Source organism: Hyperolius riggenbachi, chromosome 2 (assembly GCF_040937935.1).
Source record: "Hyperolius riggenbachi isolate aHypRig1 chromosome 2, aHypRig1.pri, whole genome shotgun sequence".
Classification (NCBI taxonomy): Eukaryota; Metazoa; Chordata; class Amphibia; order Anura; family Hyperoliidae; genus Hyperolius; species Hyperolius riggenbachi.
The window spans coordinates 320,247,883-320,264,139 of NC_090647.1; the positions used below are offsets into that span (position 1 = coordinate 320,247,883).

Below are 16,257 nucleotides of genomic sequence, written 5' to 3' on the forward strand. Positions count from 1 at the left end.
AGTTGCTCTGTCCAACTGCCAAAAAACTGTGTAGCAAGTAGGAAGGCTGGCCAACATCATTCTTTAAATCCTTTTTAAGGAATATCTTTATAAAGAATAAAAGTCTTTCTGAGAATCCCCTATGAAGAGATGGACTAGTCCAAAACCTGTCACTTCTGTCAGAATTCCACTACCCACTGTAAGTGACAGCAACATAGGAGAAAAGTAATTTTTGGCTCATTTTACTCTGGAAAAAACTGTACTTCTTATTTGTCTATGTTTCCACATATTTAAAATTTTATAATTTTTCGCTATAGTGCCCCTTTAAGCATTCAACAGTTTAAGCATCAGCACTAGGTTCAGGAGACCAGTCCATCAGTAATAGTAATTTTACCCTGGAATTTTTGGGAAGCATCTTGGGCCAAAGAATGAAGGTAGGCAACCACTAGTCAATTTTAGATAAATTTGCCACTAAATTCGATATATAAATTGAAATTCCTTTGAAAAATTCGGACACATCAATCAATTTTGGGCCATTTTAACTATCAAACATAGATTCCACAAGCTCACTCTTTAGTGAGGGTGTGGGGTGTGCCCTCGAGTGGCAATCTGATCAATATCAAATGGTGGAAAACTGACATTTCTCAATCGAGTTTAGAACCGGAAGTTGTTGGGTATGCTGTATAGTGTGTGCCTAGCTTTACACATGCAGGGCATGATATTACACAGCATGTGGTGTGGATTTTCCTAGTATACAGGGGTAAGTACCATTTTGTTAGAAAAACAAGTCCTAAATCGAAAGAGTTCTGTTAAATGGTTTTTGCATTCCTGTGAAATTCAGTTTTCTTTATCTATTGTTGTCTGTTTAAGTCTTAAGACTTTAGTTACACTTTAATGTTTACTGTTTTTACAGTCCAAGGTTGAATTCTTCTCAGAGATAAATTTTCTTGAAGCTGTTTCTTTTATAGGAGGCATAAGACACAATGAGATTTTTACGAGAATTATACACCAATACAGGACTAGAAATAGACAAAGGGATCCTCCTTCAGAGGAAAGCTACAGTATAATCAGTTTACCCGCCTAATTTTTATGAATCACAGACAAATGGAATGTTGATAGTCTCCAGCTCTGCTTGTGTCAAGCAGTACCATTAAGGCACAAGATCTTGGGAACATGTCCTCATCTCACAGTTCCTCAGAGAAGTGTCTCCAGTCATTTTGTCACAAGAAAGTCTTTAGTCACCCTTGCTTCTCAGCTCCGCTAGTTTGCTGGTAAGAAAATTCCATCTAAAGGGCGTCTCCTCTGGTTGGTGAGCTTCATTGTGCTCTTCTGGAGGCTCTGACAGCACCCCTCTTGCCTCAGACCGCTCAGCAGATCTTTGCTGCCATTTGCTAGAAAACACATCCCAAAGAGCTGTTGATCGTTTTTCAGAGGGATTATCTGGGGATCGGGAGGAGGAAGGTCTGCAGAAAAACACATATGGTTATAACTTCTTGTAAACCTGTATCCACAGTATTATCAACTGGAGGAAGAAATAAAACTATTGTGGCAGTTTAAGTGTGTTCATGTGCTTCTGTTATCCTGGATTAAAGGAAAGCTTAAAGAGAACCCAAGGCATTCTCTTTAAAGAGAACAAGAGATGCTTTTATACATACCTGGGGCTTCCTCCAGCCCCATACGCACGGATCGCTCCCACGCCGCCATCCTCCATTGCCTGTATCCGCCGGTACAGGGTCCCGTAGTTTCGGCCAGTCGGCGTCAGCACGCGGCCAATTGTCCGCATCACAGGGGCTCCTTCCATACCCGTACGGCTCCATACTGTGCAGCCGCATGCATAAGGGTATGGAGGGAGCCCCTGCGCATGCGGACCATTGGCCGCGTCCGCCGGAAGTGACGGGACCCGGTACCGCCGATAGAGGAAAAGGAGGATGGCGGCGTGGGAGTGATCCGGGCTTATGGGGCTGGAGGAAGCCCCAAGTATGTATGAAATCTTTTTTAATTTTCCTTCCCTGGTTCCCTTTAAAGGACAACCGAAGCAAAAATAAACTAATGAAATAAACAATTGTATCTATATTCCTTCTACTAAAAATGAATTTTTAAACACTTCAGGACCACAGTCTTTTCGCCCCTTAAGGACCAGAGCCTTTCTCTCAATTCAGACCACTGCAGCTTTCACGGTTTATTGCTCGGTCATATAACCTACCACCTAAATGAATTTTACCTCAGTTTCTTGTCACGAATACAGCTTTCTTTTGGTGCTATTTAATTGCTGCTGCGAGTTTTAGTTTTTATTATATTCATCAAAAAAGACATGAATTTTGTCAAAAAAATATTTTTTTTACTTTCTGTGCTGACATTTTTCAAATAAAGTAAAATTTCTGTATACATTTTTGTCCAAATTTATTCTGCTACATGTCTTTGATAAAAAAAAAAATCCATTCAGTGTATATTTATTAGTTTGGGTAAAAGTTATAGCGTTTACAAACTATGGTGCCAAAAGTGAATTTTCCCATTTTGAAGCATCTCTGACTTTTCTGACCCCCTGTCATGTTTCATGAGGTGCTAAAATTCCAGGATAGTATAAATACCCCCCAAATGACCCCATTTTGGAAAGAAGACATCCAAAGTATTCACTGAGAGGCATGGTGAGTTCATAGAAGATTTTATTTTTTGTCACAAGTTAGCGGAAAATGACACTTTGTGACAAAAAAAAAAAGTTTCCATTTCTTCTAACTTGCGACAAAAAAAAATTAAATCTGCCACGGACTCACTATGCTCCTCTCTGAATACCTTAAAGTATCTACTTTCCAAAATGGGGTCATTTGTGGGGTGTGTTTACTGTCCTGGCATTTTGGGGGGTGCCTAATTGTAAGCACCCCTGTAAAGCCTTAAGGTGCTCATTGGACTTTGGGCCCCTTAGCGCAGTTAGGCTGCAAAAAAGTGCCACACATGTGGTATTGCCGTACTCAGGAGAAGTAGTATAATGTGTTTTGGGGTGTATTTTTACACATACCCATGCTGGGTGGGAGAAATCTCTCTGTAAAAAAATTCTCCCACTGAGCATGGGTATGGGTAAAAATACACCCCAAAACACATTATACTACTTCTCCTGAGTACGGCGATACCACATGTGTGGCACTTTTTTGCACCCTAACTGCGCTAAGGGGCCCAAAGTCCAATGAGTACCTTTAGGATTTCACAGGTCATTTTGTGACATTTGGTTTCAAGACTACTCCTCACGGTTTAGGGCCCCTAAAATGCCAGGGCAGTATAGGAACCCCACTACTGACCCCATTTTAGAAAGAAGACACCCCAAGGTATTCCGTTAGGAGTATGGTGATATATATTTTATTTTTTGTCACAAGTTAGCGGAAATTGATTTTTTTTCACAAAGTGTTATTTTCCGCTAAGTTGTGACAAAAAATAAAATCTTCTATGAACTCACCATACTCCTAACGGAATACCTTTGGGTGTCTTCTTTCTAAAATGGGGTCATTTGTGGGGTTCCTATACTGCCCTGGCATTTTAGGGACCCTAAACCGTGAGGAGTAGTCTTGAAACCAAATGTCGCAAAATGACCTGTGAAATCCTAAAGGTACTCATTGGACTTTGGGCCCCTTAGCGCACTTAGGGTGCAAAAAAGTGCCACACATGTGGTACCGCCGTACTCAGGAGAAGTAGTATAATGTGTTTTGTGGTGTATTTTTACACATACCAATGCTGGGCAGGAGAAATATCTCTGTAAATGACAATTTTTTGATTTTTTTTTTTACACAAAATTGTCCGTTTACAGAGAGGTTTCTCCCACCCAGCATGGGTGTGTGTAAAAATACACCCCAAAACACATTATACTACTTCTTCTGAGTACGGCGATATCACATGTGTGACACTTTTTTGCAACCTAGGTGCGCTAAGAGGCCTAACGTCCTATTTACAGGTCATTTTGAGGCATTTGGATTCTAGACTACTCCTCATGGTTTAGGCTGGTTTCACAGTGGGACGTTACAGGCGCACGTTAGAGCAGCCTGTAACGCAGCCCACCGCACAGTACTGAAAAATCAATGGGGCTGTTCACAGTGCGGACGTTGCGTTACATTGTAACGCTGCGTCACAAGACAACGTACTGCATGCAGTACTTTGGACGCGGCTGAGCCGCGTTAGACTGCTTGCACATGCTCAGTAATGTTGGGGAGGAGCGGAGAGCGGCCAGGCACATGGCTAATTAATATGCACTGCACGTTATGACGTGCAGTGTTTACTTCCTGGAGCAGCCGCTCTGTGCGGCGATTGGCCGGCGGGACCACGTGATGCCGCATGCGCACAAGAGTGCGCATCACAGCATCACTGACGCCAGAGTGAGCTGCACAACGCGGTTCACTCTGACGTCCAGATCCAGCACCACCAGGCGTTGAGTTAGGGGGACGTTATGCGACCTTAACGCCCCGTCTAACGCAACGTCCTGGTGTGAAATTAGCCTTAGGGCCCCTAAAATGCCAGGGCAGTATAGCAACCCCACAAGTGATCCCATTTTAGAAAGAAGACACCCCAAGGTATTCTGTTAGGAGTATGGTGAGTTCATAGAAGATTTTTTTCTTTGTCACAAGTTAGCGAAAAAATGACACTTTGTGAAAAAAAAACAATACAAATCAATTTCCGCTAACTTGTGACAAAAAATAAAATCTTCTATGAACTCGTCATACACCTAACAGAATACTTTGGGGTGTCTTCTTTCTAAAATGGGGTCACTTGTGGGGTTTCTATACTGCCCTGGCATTTTAGGGGCCCTAAACCGTGAGTAGTAGTCTTGAACCCAAATGTCTCAAAATGAGCTGTGAAATCCTAAAGGTACTCATTGGACTTTGGGCCCCTTAGCGCAGTTAGGCTGCAAAAAAGTGCCACACATGTGGTACGGCCATGCTCAGAAGAAGTAGTATAATGTGTTTTGTGGTGTATTTTTACATATACCCATGCTGGGTGGGAGAAATATCTCTGTAAATGACAAATTTTTGATTTGTTTTACACACAATTGTCCATTTACAGAGAGATTTCTCCCACCCAGCATGGGTATGTGTAAAAATACACCCCAAAACACATTATACTACTTCTCCTGAGTACGGCGATACCACATGTGTGAAACTTTTTTGCAGCCTAGGTGCGCTAAGGGGCCCAACGTCCTATTCACAGGTCATTTTGAGGCATGTTTTCTAGACTACTTCTCACGGTTTAGGGCCCCTAAAATGCCAGGGCAGTATAGGAACCCCACAAGTGACCCCATTTTAGAAAGAAGACACCCCAGGGTATTCTGTTAGATGTATGGTGAGTTCATAGAAGATTTTATTTTTTGTCACAAGTTAGTGAAAAATTACACTTTGTGAACAAAAACAATAAAAATCAATTTCCGCTAACTTTTGACAAAAAATAAAATCTTCTATGAACTCGTCATACACCTAACAGAATACCTTGGGTGTCTTTTTTCTTAAATGGGGTCACTTGTGGGGTTCCTATACTGCCCTGGCATTTTACGGGCCCTAAACCGTGAGTAGTCTGGAAACCAAATGTCTCAAAATGACTGTTCAGGGGTATAAGCATCTGCAAATTTTGATAACAGGTGGTCTATGAGGGGGCAAATTTTGTGGAACCGGTCATAAGCAGGGTGGCCTTTTAGATGACAGGTTGTATTGGGCCTGATCTGATGGATAGGAGTGCTAGGGGGGTGACAGGAGGTGATTGATGGGTGTCTCAGGGGGTGGTTAGAGGGGAAAATAGATGCAATCAATGCAATGGGGAGGTGATCGGAAGGGGGTCTGAGGGGGATTTGAGGGTTTGGCCGAGTGATCAGGAGCCCACATGGGGCAAATTAGGGCCTGATCTGATGGGTAGGTGTGCTAGGGGGTGACAGGTAGTGACAGGAGGTGATTGATGGGTGTCTCAAGGTGTGATTAGAGGGGGTAATAGATGCAAGCAATGCACTGGCGAGGTGATCAGGGCTGGGGTCTGAGGGCGTTCTGAGGGTGTGGGTGGGTGATTGGGTGCCCTAGGGGCAGATAGGGGTCTAATCTGATGGGTAGCAGTGACAGGTGGTGACAGGGGGTGATTGATGGGTGATTGATGGGTAATTAGTGGGTGTTTAGAGGAGAGAACAGTGCACTTGGGAGGTGTTCTGACGGCGGTTCTGCAGGCGATCTGATGGTGTGGGTGGGTGATCAGATTGCCCGCAAGGGGCAGGTTAGGGGCTGATTGATGGGTGGCAGTGACAGGGGGTGATTGATGGGTGGCAGTGACAGGGGGTGATGGATAGGTGATTGATAGGTGATTGACAGGTGATCAGTGGGTTATTACAGGGAAGAACAGATGTAAATAATGCACTGGCAAATTGATAAGGGGGGTCTGAGGGCAATCTGAGCGTGGGCGGGTGATTGGGTGCCCGCAAGGGGCAGATTAGGGTCTGATCTGATGGGTAACAGTGAGAGGTGGTAATAGGGGGTAATTGATGGGTAATTAGTGGGTGTTTAGAGGAGAGAACAGATGTAAACAATGCACTTGGGAGGTGATCTGACGGCGGGTCTGCAGGCAATCTGATGGTGTGGGTGGGTGATCAGATTGCCCGCAAGGGGCAGGTTAGGGGCTGATTGATGGGTGGCAGGGACAGAGGGTGATTGACAGGTGATCAGTGGGTTATTACAGGGGGGATAGATGCATACAGTACACAGGGGGGGGGGGTGGTCTGGGGAGAATCTGAGGGGTGGGGGGGGGGTGATCAGGAGCACCCAGGGGGCAGTTTGGGGCTTTAAAAAAAAATTGCGTTGACAGATAGTAACAGGGAGTGATTGATGGGTGATTAGGGGGGTGATTGGGTGCAAACAATGGTCTGGGGGGTGGGCAGGGGGGGGGGGTCTGAGGGGTGCTGTGGGCGATCAGGAGGCAGGGGGGGAGATCAGTGTGATTGGGTGCGACATAGGGTGGCTGCAGCCTGCCCTGGTGGTCCCTCGATCACTGGGACCACCAGGGCAGGAGGCAGCCTGTATAATAGGCTTTGTATACATTACAAAGCCTATTATACACTTAGTTACCGGCGATCGGGCAGCTAGTAACCCGCTGGCGCTTCCGAACGGCCGTCAGGTTACAGCTCGAGGGGGGCGGAGCCTGTCGCCGGCGGTTGATCGCGTCACGAATGACGCGATCGCCGCATAACCACGCCCGCCGCCGCCGATGGGCGTATTACGGTCGTTTAGGCCCAGCCTTTGCCACCGCCCATCGGCTGGGGCGGTCCTCAAGTGGTTAAGATATTCCACAGTTTTAGTTTATGTTTAAATCTACTTTTTAAGTTTTAACTGTTTTATTGTTTTTGCTCAAAGACACATTCATTGAAGTATGCCAGCGCTAAAATTTATGAACTATTGATCCTTTTTTTTTTTTTTCTTTCTTTCCTGCTCTCAGAAGCCAATTTCTGCTAGGGAAGTGTTTTATAGTTGGAATTTCTTATCAGTGAGGGTCACACTGTAGTCACTTCCTATCTGAGTCAGGACTGAGTCAACCACTTACATACGTGATATTTAACTCTTTCAGGCAGAGAAATAAAAAAAGGAACACAGCATAGTTATTTGTGTGCTAGGCACTGTACACACCCATGTCTATCTTACCATGTCACATGTCATTTCAGGTATCCTTTAAGCTTCTTGAGTTAAGAGGGTAAGATAACACAAACTTACCGAAGAAGAGGGAAGCCTATAGATCCTGAAGAGGGAAGCCTATGGAGGTTTCCCCATGTCCCCCTCACTGTTGCCGCTGCTCACCGGGACCCTCTGGAACATCGGGGCCATGCTTCTCTTCTGGCGTGAGCACAGCTGAGCTGTACCTCGCATCTCCGCAGTAGCATGTGTGACTCTGGCTTACTGTGCTAGTGTGGCCGTAAAAAGCGTAGACACAGTACATCCTTTTTCAAGCCTGAATTGGCGCATGGCCCCAATCTTCATTCTGACAAGCCCTTGTCAGAATATCTCCAGGCTCAGTGCTCAGCAACGGGGACAGTGTGGGAAGCCTCTATAGCAGGGGTGTCAAACTCAAATAGAAAGTGGGACGAAATTGTACACTGAGACCAAGTCGCGGTCCAACCTCAATGTCTGCTGGCATCCATCCTCCATTATAAAGTTCCCAGGTGTCTAATGCCCCCCCCTCCAACCCCTACACAGTTCCCTGGTGTCTAGAGGCCCCCACCCTCCCCTATACATTTCCTTAGTGTTTAGTGCATTCCTCCTACCTCCCCCATATGGCTTCCCTGGTGATCTAGGGCTTTGCCCTGGTGGTCTAGAGTGGGCCAAACATAATGCAAAGTGGGGAAACCACTTGAGTGCCAAATGTAATGGTTCTGAGGGCCAGATTTGGCCCGCAGGTCGGAGTTTGACACGTATGCTCTATAGGATCCAGAGGCTTCCCTCTTCTTAAGTAAGTATGTGTTTTCATACCCAAGGTTTGCCTTGGGTACACTTTAAAGTAAACCTGGATTCCACTGTTTATAGAGTGAGGCCTAAATTAGCCCCATCCCCTTCTCACTCGCTACGCTGCTCCCATTGGCAACCTGTCACTATGCTGGTACCCACTACTCTTATCACCAATATAACATGACTAGAGACAGTGACAGTTTGCCAGTAGTGATAGCTTAGTTAGGGTGGAAGGGGTGGGCACAATTTATGACACAAGCCAGAGTTTCGCTTCATAAACAACGTAACTTAGGAACACAGATGATATTATGTGCGTTTATTTTTTCAAAAAATCCAGTGGCCTGGCTGTCATGTTGATCATTTGGCTTTAGCAGAGTCATACACCTGCAGCAAGCAGCAAGCATGCAGCCACCTGATCTGCATTATTGTACTGGATTATTGACTCAAAGGTCAGGGTCAGTATGAAAACTGGCAAATAGCATTTAACGTGCACTTGAAAAATGAGGTGTCCACTAGAATCGGCAGCTCACATCATAAGGCCTGCCATAGGGCTTGATTCACTAACAAACAAACAAACATCATGCCTTATCAGAGTAAACATGCCTTATCAGAGTTAACATGTCCTATCAGAGTTAACACGGATCCAATCACTTTAAAGGACATTATTCCCACATTTTGATTGGCCCAATAGGCTGCCTGTCAAGTTTCCTGTCAAGTGACAGGCAGCCTATTGGGTCAATCAAAGTGTGGGGATAATGTCCTTTAAAGTGATTGGACCCGCAGGGGCTCAGGGCAGGACCATTCGTCAAGGGCAGCTCCCATCATTGTCAATTAGCAGGTATAAGTTTGTAGCGCTTGCTATGCTACTCTGATAAGGCATGCTATTTGTCTTAGTTAATCAAGCTCATAGTCTCTTACAGGTCCAGCCTGCTGCACAATGTTTTGTTTTGTGTGGTAAACTCTCTTCCTCACTTAAAGAAAACCTGAACTGAAAATAAAAAGTCAAAATAAACATACACACGTCATACTTACCTCCCATGTAGTCTACTCCTCAATCTCTGTCTCCTCTCCTGCGTCCTGTTTGTCCACTGTGATCAAGGGAATTCTCCGTCCTCCATTTTGAAAATGGCCATTACCCCCTAACAGCTTCCTGGTCAGCACACTGTTAAACTGTAACATCGTCCACTTGAGCCATAGGGAAACATGGACACATCAGCTCTCCTCTCAGCTGTAACTGACAGCAATTGATATATAACTGACAGCAACTGATATATTTCAGTTCTGACAAAATGTTGTCAGAACTGGAAGGGGTCATTGTCAGAAGAAAATGGTGAGCTTCTGAGAGGAAATGATGGCAAGGTAACTATGTAATGTTCATTTGAAGTTACCTCATGTGTTTATTTTAAATAATTTTACTCAGTACAGGCAGGGCCGGCCCGCCCATGAGGCGGGGTGAGGCGGGTTCCTCAGGCGGCAGGAAGTGGAGGGACAGCACCAGATGAAGTGGCTGTGATAGCGGGGGGGGGGGGGGGGGAGCCAGAGCCGCGGTGAGGGCAGCCCGACCTCTCCCTCCCTCTCCCCGGGCCGCCCTCCATGCTCCCCCCTCGGACTGCAGGCAGCAGAGTTAGCGCGCAGGGAAGCGCTGCTGTACACAGCTGTTACTCACCTCCCTGGATCCGATCGCCGCTCCCGCCCTGCTGGTCTCCTCTCTGCCTAGCCGCTGATACACACGCGGCTGCTTCCTGTGTAAACAGGACGCAGCGTGTGTAATGTATCAGCGGCTACATTGCAGAGAGGAGACCAGCAGGGCGGGAGCGGCGATCGGATCCAGGGAGGTGAGTAACAGCTGTGTACAGCAGCGCTTCCCTGCGCGCTAACTCTGCTGCCTGCAGTCCGAGGGGGGAGCATGGAGGGCGGCCCGGGGAGAGGGAGGGAGAGGGAGGGCTGCCCTCCCCGCGGCTCCGTCTCCCCCCTCCGCCATTATGAGGGGGCACCTACCTACTTAACCTATACTGGGCAAGCTACCTATCTATCCTATACTGGGGGGCACCTACCTAATCTAACCTGTTTTGGGGGCAGCTACCTATCTATCCTATACTGGGGGGCACCTACCTAATCTAACCTGTACTGGGGGCAGCTACCTATCTATCCTATACTAGGGGGCACCTACCTAATCTAACCTATACTGGGGGCCAGCTACCTAATCTATCCTATACTGGGGGGCAGCTACCTATCTAACCTATACTGGGGGGCACCTACCTATCTAACCTATACTAGGGGACAGCTACATATCTAACCTATACTGGGGGCACCTACCTACCTATCTAACCTATACTGGGGGGCAGCTATCTAATCTAACCTATACTGGGGGGCAGCTACCTATGTAACCTACACTGGGGGGCAGCTACCTATCTAACCTATACTGGGGGCAGCTACCTATCTATCCTATACTGGGGGGCACCTACCTAATCTAACCTGTACTGGGGGCAGCTACCTATCTATCCTATACTGGGGGCAGCTACCTATCTAACTTACACTGGGGGGCAGCTACCTAATCTAACCTACCCTGGGGGGCAGCTACCTATCTAACCTATACTGGGGGGCAGCTACCTATCTAACCTACACTGGGGGGCAGCTACCTATCTAACCTATAGTGGGGGCAGCTACCTATCTATCCTATACTGGGGGGCACCTACCTAATCTAACCTGTACTGGGGGCAGCTACCTATCTATCCTATACTGGGGGGGCACCTACCTAATCTAACCTGTACTGGAGGGCAGCTACCTATCTAACCTATACTGGGGGGCAGCTACCTATCTAACCTATACTGGGGGCAGCTACCTATCTATCCTATACTGGTGGGGCACCTACCTAATCTAACCTGTACTGGGGGCAGCTACCTATCTATCCTATACTGGGGGGCACCTACCTAATCTAACCTGTACTGGGGGGCAGCTACCTATTTAACCTATACTGGGGGGCAGCTACCTATCTAACCTATACTGGGGGGCAGCTACCTATCTAACCTATGCTAGGGGCAGCTACCTGTCTAACCTATGCTGGGGGCAGCTACCTATCTAATCTATACTGGGGGCACCTACCTAATCTAACCTGTACTGGGGGCACCTACCTAATCTAACCTATACTGAAGGGCAGCGACTTAATCTAACCTATACTGGGGGGAAGCTACCTATCGAACCTATACTGGGGGCACTTATCTAACCTGTATTGGGGGCACCTACCTACCTAGCTAGCCTATACAGGTGGCAACTATACTGGCTACCTATACTGGGGGCACCTACCTAACTAACCTAAACTGGGGGTACCTACCTATCTAACCTATGCTGGGGGCAACTATACTGGCTACCTATATTGGAGGCACCTACCTAGCTAACCTGTACTGGGGGCACCTACTTATCTAACTTATACCGGGGGTGGGGGGGGGGGGTGCCTGCCTATCTAACATACTGGGGGCAACTACACTGGCTACCTATACTGGAGGCAACTACCTGGCTAACCTATACTGGGGGCAACTTTACTGGCTCACCCACGCCTGGCCACCTATACTCGTGGGGGGACCTATAGCTGGCTACCTATACCGGGGGGGGCGCAATTTTTACACCCTCGCCCTGGGTGCATTTTAGCCTAGAAACTGCACTGTTGCCGCCGGCCTCCGAGTCCGACGACTTCGAGCTCTGCGGCCTCTCCTGTCTCCTCCAAGGCTGCACGCTGGTGACGCTGCCTAGTGCCTAAGCCTGCTGATTAGATGGCGGCGGCTGCCGCCCGCTCTGCTGCCCTGGCTGCGGCTGATTGTCACGGTCAGTCACTGAGCAGCGAGCGCCGCCGACGGGACCATGACGATGATGATGAGGAGGCTGGCTGGCTGCCGCCGGCCGCCGCTCACTGGCCCAGCGCGAGATCCCTCAGATCCGAGATGGAGCATGCCCGCCGCAGACCGCAGCCGTCTGTCCCCTGCCAGTGCAGGATGCATGCTGGATGCGGATGCCCGCCAGACCCGGAGGGAGACCCAATCCCCGGTGAGTCAGTCACTCACTTTGCTGCGTCACTCAGGCTTTCCTTCACGGACACGGTCGGTTGTGTGGGGGATGTAATGTTATGTAGAAATATTGGGGGGGGGGGGGGGGGCGCCTTTATGATCTTTGCCTCAGGCAGCAGAAAGTCCAGGACCGGCCCTGAGTACAGGTTCCCTTTAATGCCTAGTCAATCACCAGTTACAAGAACAGTCAATTCAGGTGGAAATATCTAATTCTAAACATATGCAATTTGGGACTCAAAGCAAGTAATGCCACAGGACATTAAATAGGAAAATCACAGAAGCAACCAGTATCTGCCTATACCAGTGCTTACCTTTATGGTTTTAGCTCATATTCATTAAAAGGAAGTCAGTAAAAGGTCTTTCTGTAATCTTCTCATTTCACATTTAGTTTAAAGTGACATTTTATATTCCACAAAAAATTGCTATAAATACATATCAGTGCTGTACACATGTATTGCAATTTCACCATGGAGTGGCTGTGTAAGCAATGTAAGCAAGTTGAAATCATGTTTGGCATTAATCCTTGCAATGTGTTCAGCTGAATAGTAGCATGTTTCTAAACAAAAATGGAGATTCATCATTAAATGTATTATTGAATACATTTGGATCATAACATTGTGCAGATCCCTCTGCCATTATGGCGGAGGATACCCACAAACTGACATGAGTATAGTACTAACTGTAGAGGGAGGAAATGTTGGTGTAATAGGACTGTTCAGCAGACGAAACTACTGAAACGCCTGAACTGAAACAGCGTTAAAAGCCAATGGGAACCGCTACATAAAAAAAATAAACCAGATACTTACCTAAGTAGAGGAAAGGCTCTGAGTCCTAATGAGCCTTTCCTCTCCTCTCCCGGTGCCCTTGTTGCAGCGCTGTCAGAGGGAGCAGTATTTGGCTAAATTGGTCAAATACTGCTCCTTCCGCCAGCGAAGGTGACTTCGGAAAGTCTTCGGGAGCCTGAATACTACCGAAGATGGGCCGCTCCAAACTACGCACACGCGAACACCCTTTATCGCGCAATCGCGCATATGCAGTATGGAGCCGCCTGTCTTCTGGAGGACTTGGCTCCCAAAGACTTCTGAAGGCCCCCGCGGCAGAGGATTTGAATGGGGGAGCCAGCGCTGCACCAAGGGCGCACCGGCAGAGGAGAGGGCAGGCTCATTAGGACCCAGAGCCTTCCCTCTCCTTAGGTAAGTATTTGGTTTCTTTTTTTATGTAGCGGTTCCCATTGGCTTTAACAGCCCTTGTAGATAGCCATACTTACTGTTCCATTGCCTGCTCTGGCCTTGGCTCAGCTCTAGGATCTGTTCTATGCTCATCATCATTAGAGAACAATGAAGTAACACTTCTCCATCCAATTGCCCCTTGGACCTGTGGATATATGAATATTGAGGCATTTTAGGGAACTGGGTAGGAAAAGTATCTATGGAAATTAGAGATAGCTGATTAAAGTAAACTTGAAGCGGGGCAAGAATGAAAAGTTAGCTATTTATCTTAGTAGAGGGAAGCCTCTGGATAGTCCAGAAGCTTTCCGATCCGATCCAATCCATCCACGAGCCTATATCCTAGAAGAGCTTGTCAGATGTGGTGACATTGTTCTCATGATTGTTCTCATGGCCACGCTACCCTCCTTGTATGACTTGGCAATCCTTGAGCATGTGCTAGTACGGTCCATGCCTGCACAACATCAAGAAGCCACAAGCTGTGCACGCAAATTATTACAGTCTGTTTTCATTTACATTTATTTTAATTTACATTTTATACATGTGTCCTAACATTTTTGGAAATGGGATTTTATGTTGGATAACATTATACAGTAACCCAGTGATGGCGAACCTTTTGGGGACTGAGTGCCCAAACTACCGCCCAAAAGTCGATTGTCTATCACAAAGTGCCCCCCCCGACAGTTAATGACAGATTGGGCAACAGATTACCGACCTCCTCTCCAAGACAGTTAATGACAGACTGGGCAACAGATCAACACCCCTCTTCCTCCAGACAGCTGATGACATACTGGGCGACAGACTACGGTCACCCCCACTCCCTCTCCCTCCATAGACAGTAGCTGGCAAGATAATTCAGGGTAATTCCATGGGCTGCTGTGTGGTGGGTGAGTGGGATGGTAGCTCCATGGTCTGCTGTGGGGTGGGAGGGAGGGTGGCTCCATGGTCTGCTGTGGGGTGGGAGGGAGGGTGGCTCCATGGTCTGCTGTGGGGTGGGAGGGAGGGAGGGTGGCTCCATGGTCTGCTGTGGGGTGGGAGGGAGGGTGGCTCCATGGTCTGCTGTGGGGTGGGAGGGAGGGTGGCTCCATGGTCTGCTGTGGGGTGGGAGGGTGGCCCCATGGTCTGCTGTGGGGTGGAGGGTGAACTTCATGGGCTGCTGTGGGGTAGGTGGGTGGGTGGGCTCCATGGGCTGCTGTGGGGTAGGTGAGTGGGAGAGTGGGCTGCTGTGGGGTAGGTGGGTGGGAGGGTAGGCTGCTGTGGGGTTGGAGGGTGGCTCCATGGTCTGCTGTGGGGTGGGAGGGTGGCTCCATGGGCTGCTATGGGGTGGGAGGGAGGGAGGTTGGCTCCATGGTCTGCTGTGGGGAGGGAGGGTGGGTGGGGTAGGTGGGTTCTCCATGGGCTGCTGTGAGGTAGGTGGGTGGGCTGCTGTGGGGTAGGTGAGTGGGAGGGTGGGCTGCTGCGGGGTAGGTGGGTGGGAGGGTGGGCTGCTGTGGGGTAGGTGGGTGGGCTGCTGTGGGGTTGGAGGGTGGCTCCATGGTCTGCTGTGGGGTGGGAGGGTGACTCCATGGGCTGCTGTGGGGTAGGTGGGTGGGTGGGCTCCATGGGCTGCTGTGGGGTAGGTGGGTGGGAGGGTGGACTCCATGGGCTACTGTGGGGTAAGTGAGTGGGAGGTTAGACTCCATGGGCTGCTGTGGGGTAGGTAGGTGGGTGGGAAAGTGGGGTGGGCTGCTGTGGGGTAGGTGGGTTGGAGGTTGGGACAGTGGGCTGCTGTGGGCTGCAGCTACATGGTCTGCTGTGGGGAAGGTGGAAGGGTGACTACACGGTCTGCTGGTGGCTGCTATGGGGTAGTAAACTTACATTGGGGCCCCCCTCCTGTCATTGTACTCCTCCATATGCTTCAGCTGCAGAAGAAACTGCTTCATACTCACTTTCCCTGGCTCCTGGCTCCATCCGATGCTAGCGCTGCAGGTCCCCGCTGTCTCCTCTGCACTGCCGCTCACACAGCATCCGGAAGTACTGTGAGCGGCAATGGAAAGGAGATGGCGTGGACCTGGACCTCTAGCGTCTGATGGAGCTCGGAGCCAAGGAAGGTGAGTTTGAAGCTGTTTCTTCCACAGCAGCAATACTATGGAGGAATACGGTGACATGATAGTCGCCTCCTCCCCTCTACCTCCCGCTCCAACCCTCCGGGCGTGCAGCCAGATCGTCAGCGGTGGTGATGGGACATAGCTCAGGTGCCCACAGAGACGGCTCTGCGTGCCGCCTCGGGCATGTGTGCCATAGGTTCGCCACCGCTGCAGTAACCTAAAATCTAATGTCTGGTACACACAATGCAATTTTCTGTCAGATGGATGGTCAAATTGATTATTTCCAACAGGATCTGATTTCCGATAGTTTTTCTGCTCACTCCTATACAAAATCCAACAGGAAAATGAACAGAAATCAGACCGGACCTGTCGGAAATAATCGAGTTGACTGTCAATCTGCCGTAAAATTGCATCATCTGTACTAAGCATTAGCCCCTGGCATTCACAAACCATTTGGTATATATGTTAT

At 48.4% G+C, this 16,257-nt stretch overlaps 1 protein-coding gene across 2 annotated transcripts in view; it reads right to left on the reverse strand.

The window, feature by feature from the left end:
* Nucleotides 1–501: 501 nt before the first annotated feature.
* Nucleotides 502–16,257, reverse strand: part of C2H1orf232 (chromosome 2 C1orf232 homolog) — a 43,138-nt gene continuing 27,382 nt past the window's right edge. For both annotated transcript variants that reach the window (XM_068269207.1, XM_068269206.1), the window contains exons 4-5: nucleotides 13,743–13,849; nucleotides 502–1,442 (exon numbers count right to left, since the gene is read on the reverse strand). In XM_068269207.1, the coding sequence (XP_068125308.1) occupies nucleotides 1,214–1,442; nucleotides 13,743–13,849 (336 nt within the window). In that variant the 3' untranslated portion in view covers nucleotides 502–1,213. The remainder of the gene's footprint in view (nucleotides 1,443–13,742; nucleotides 13,850–16,257) is intronic.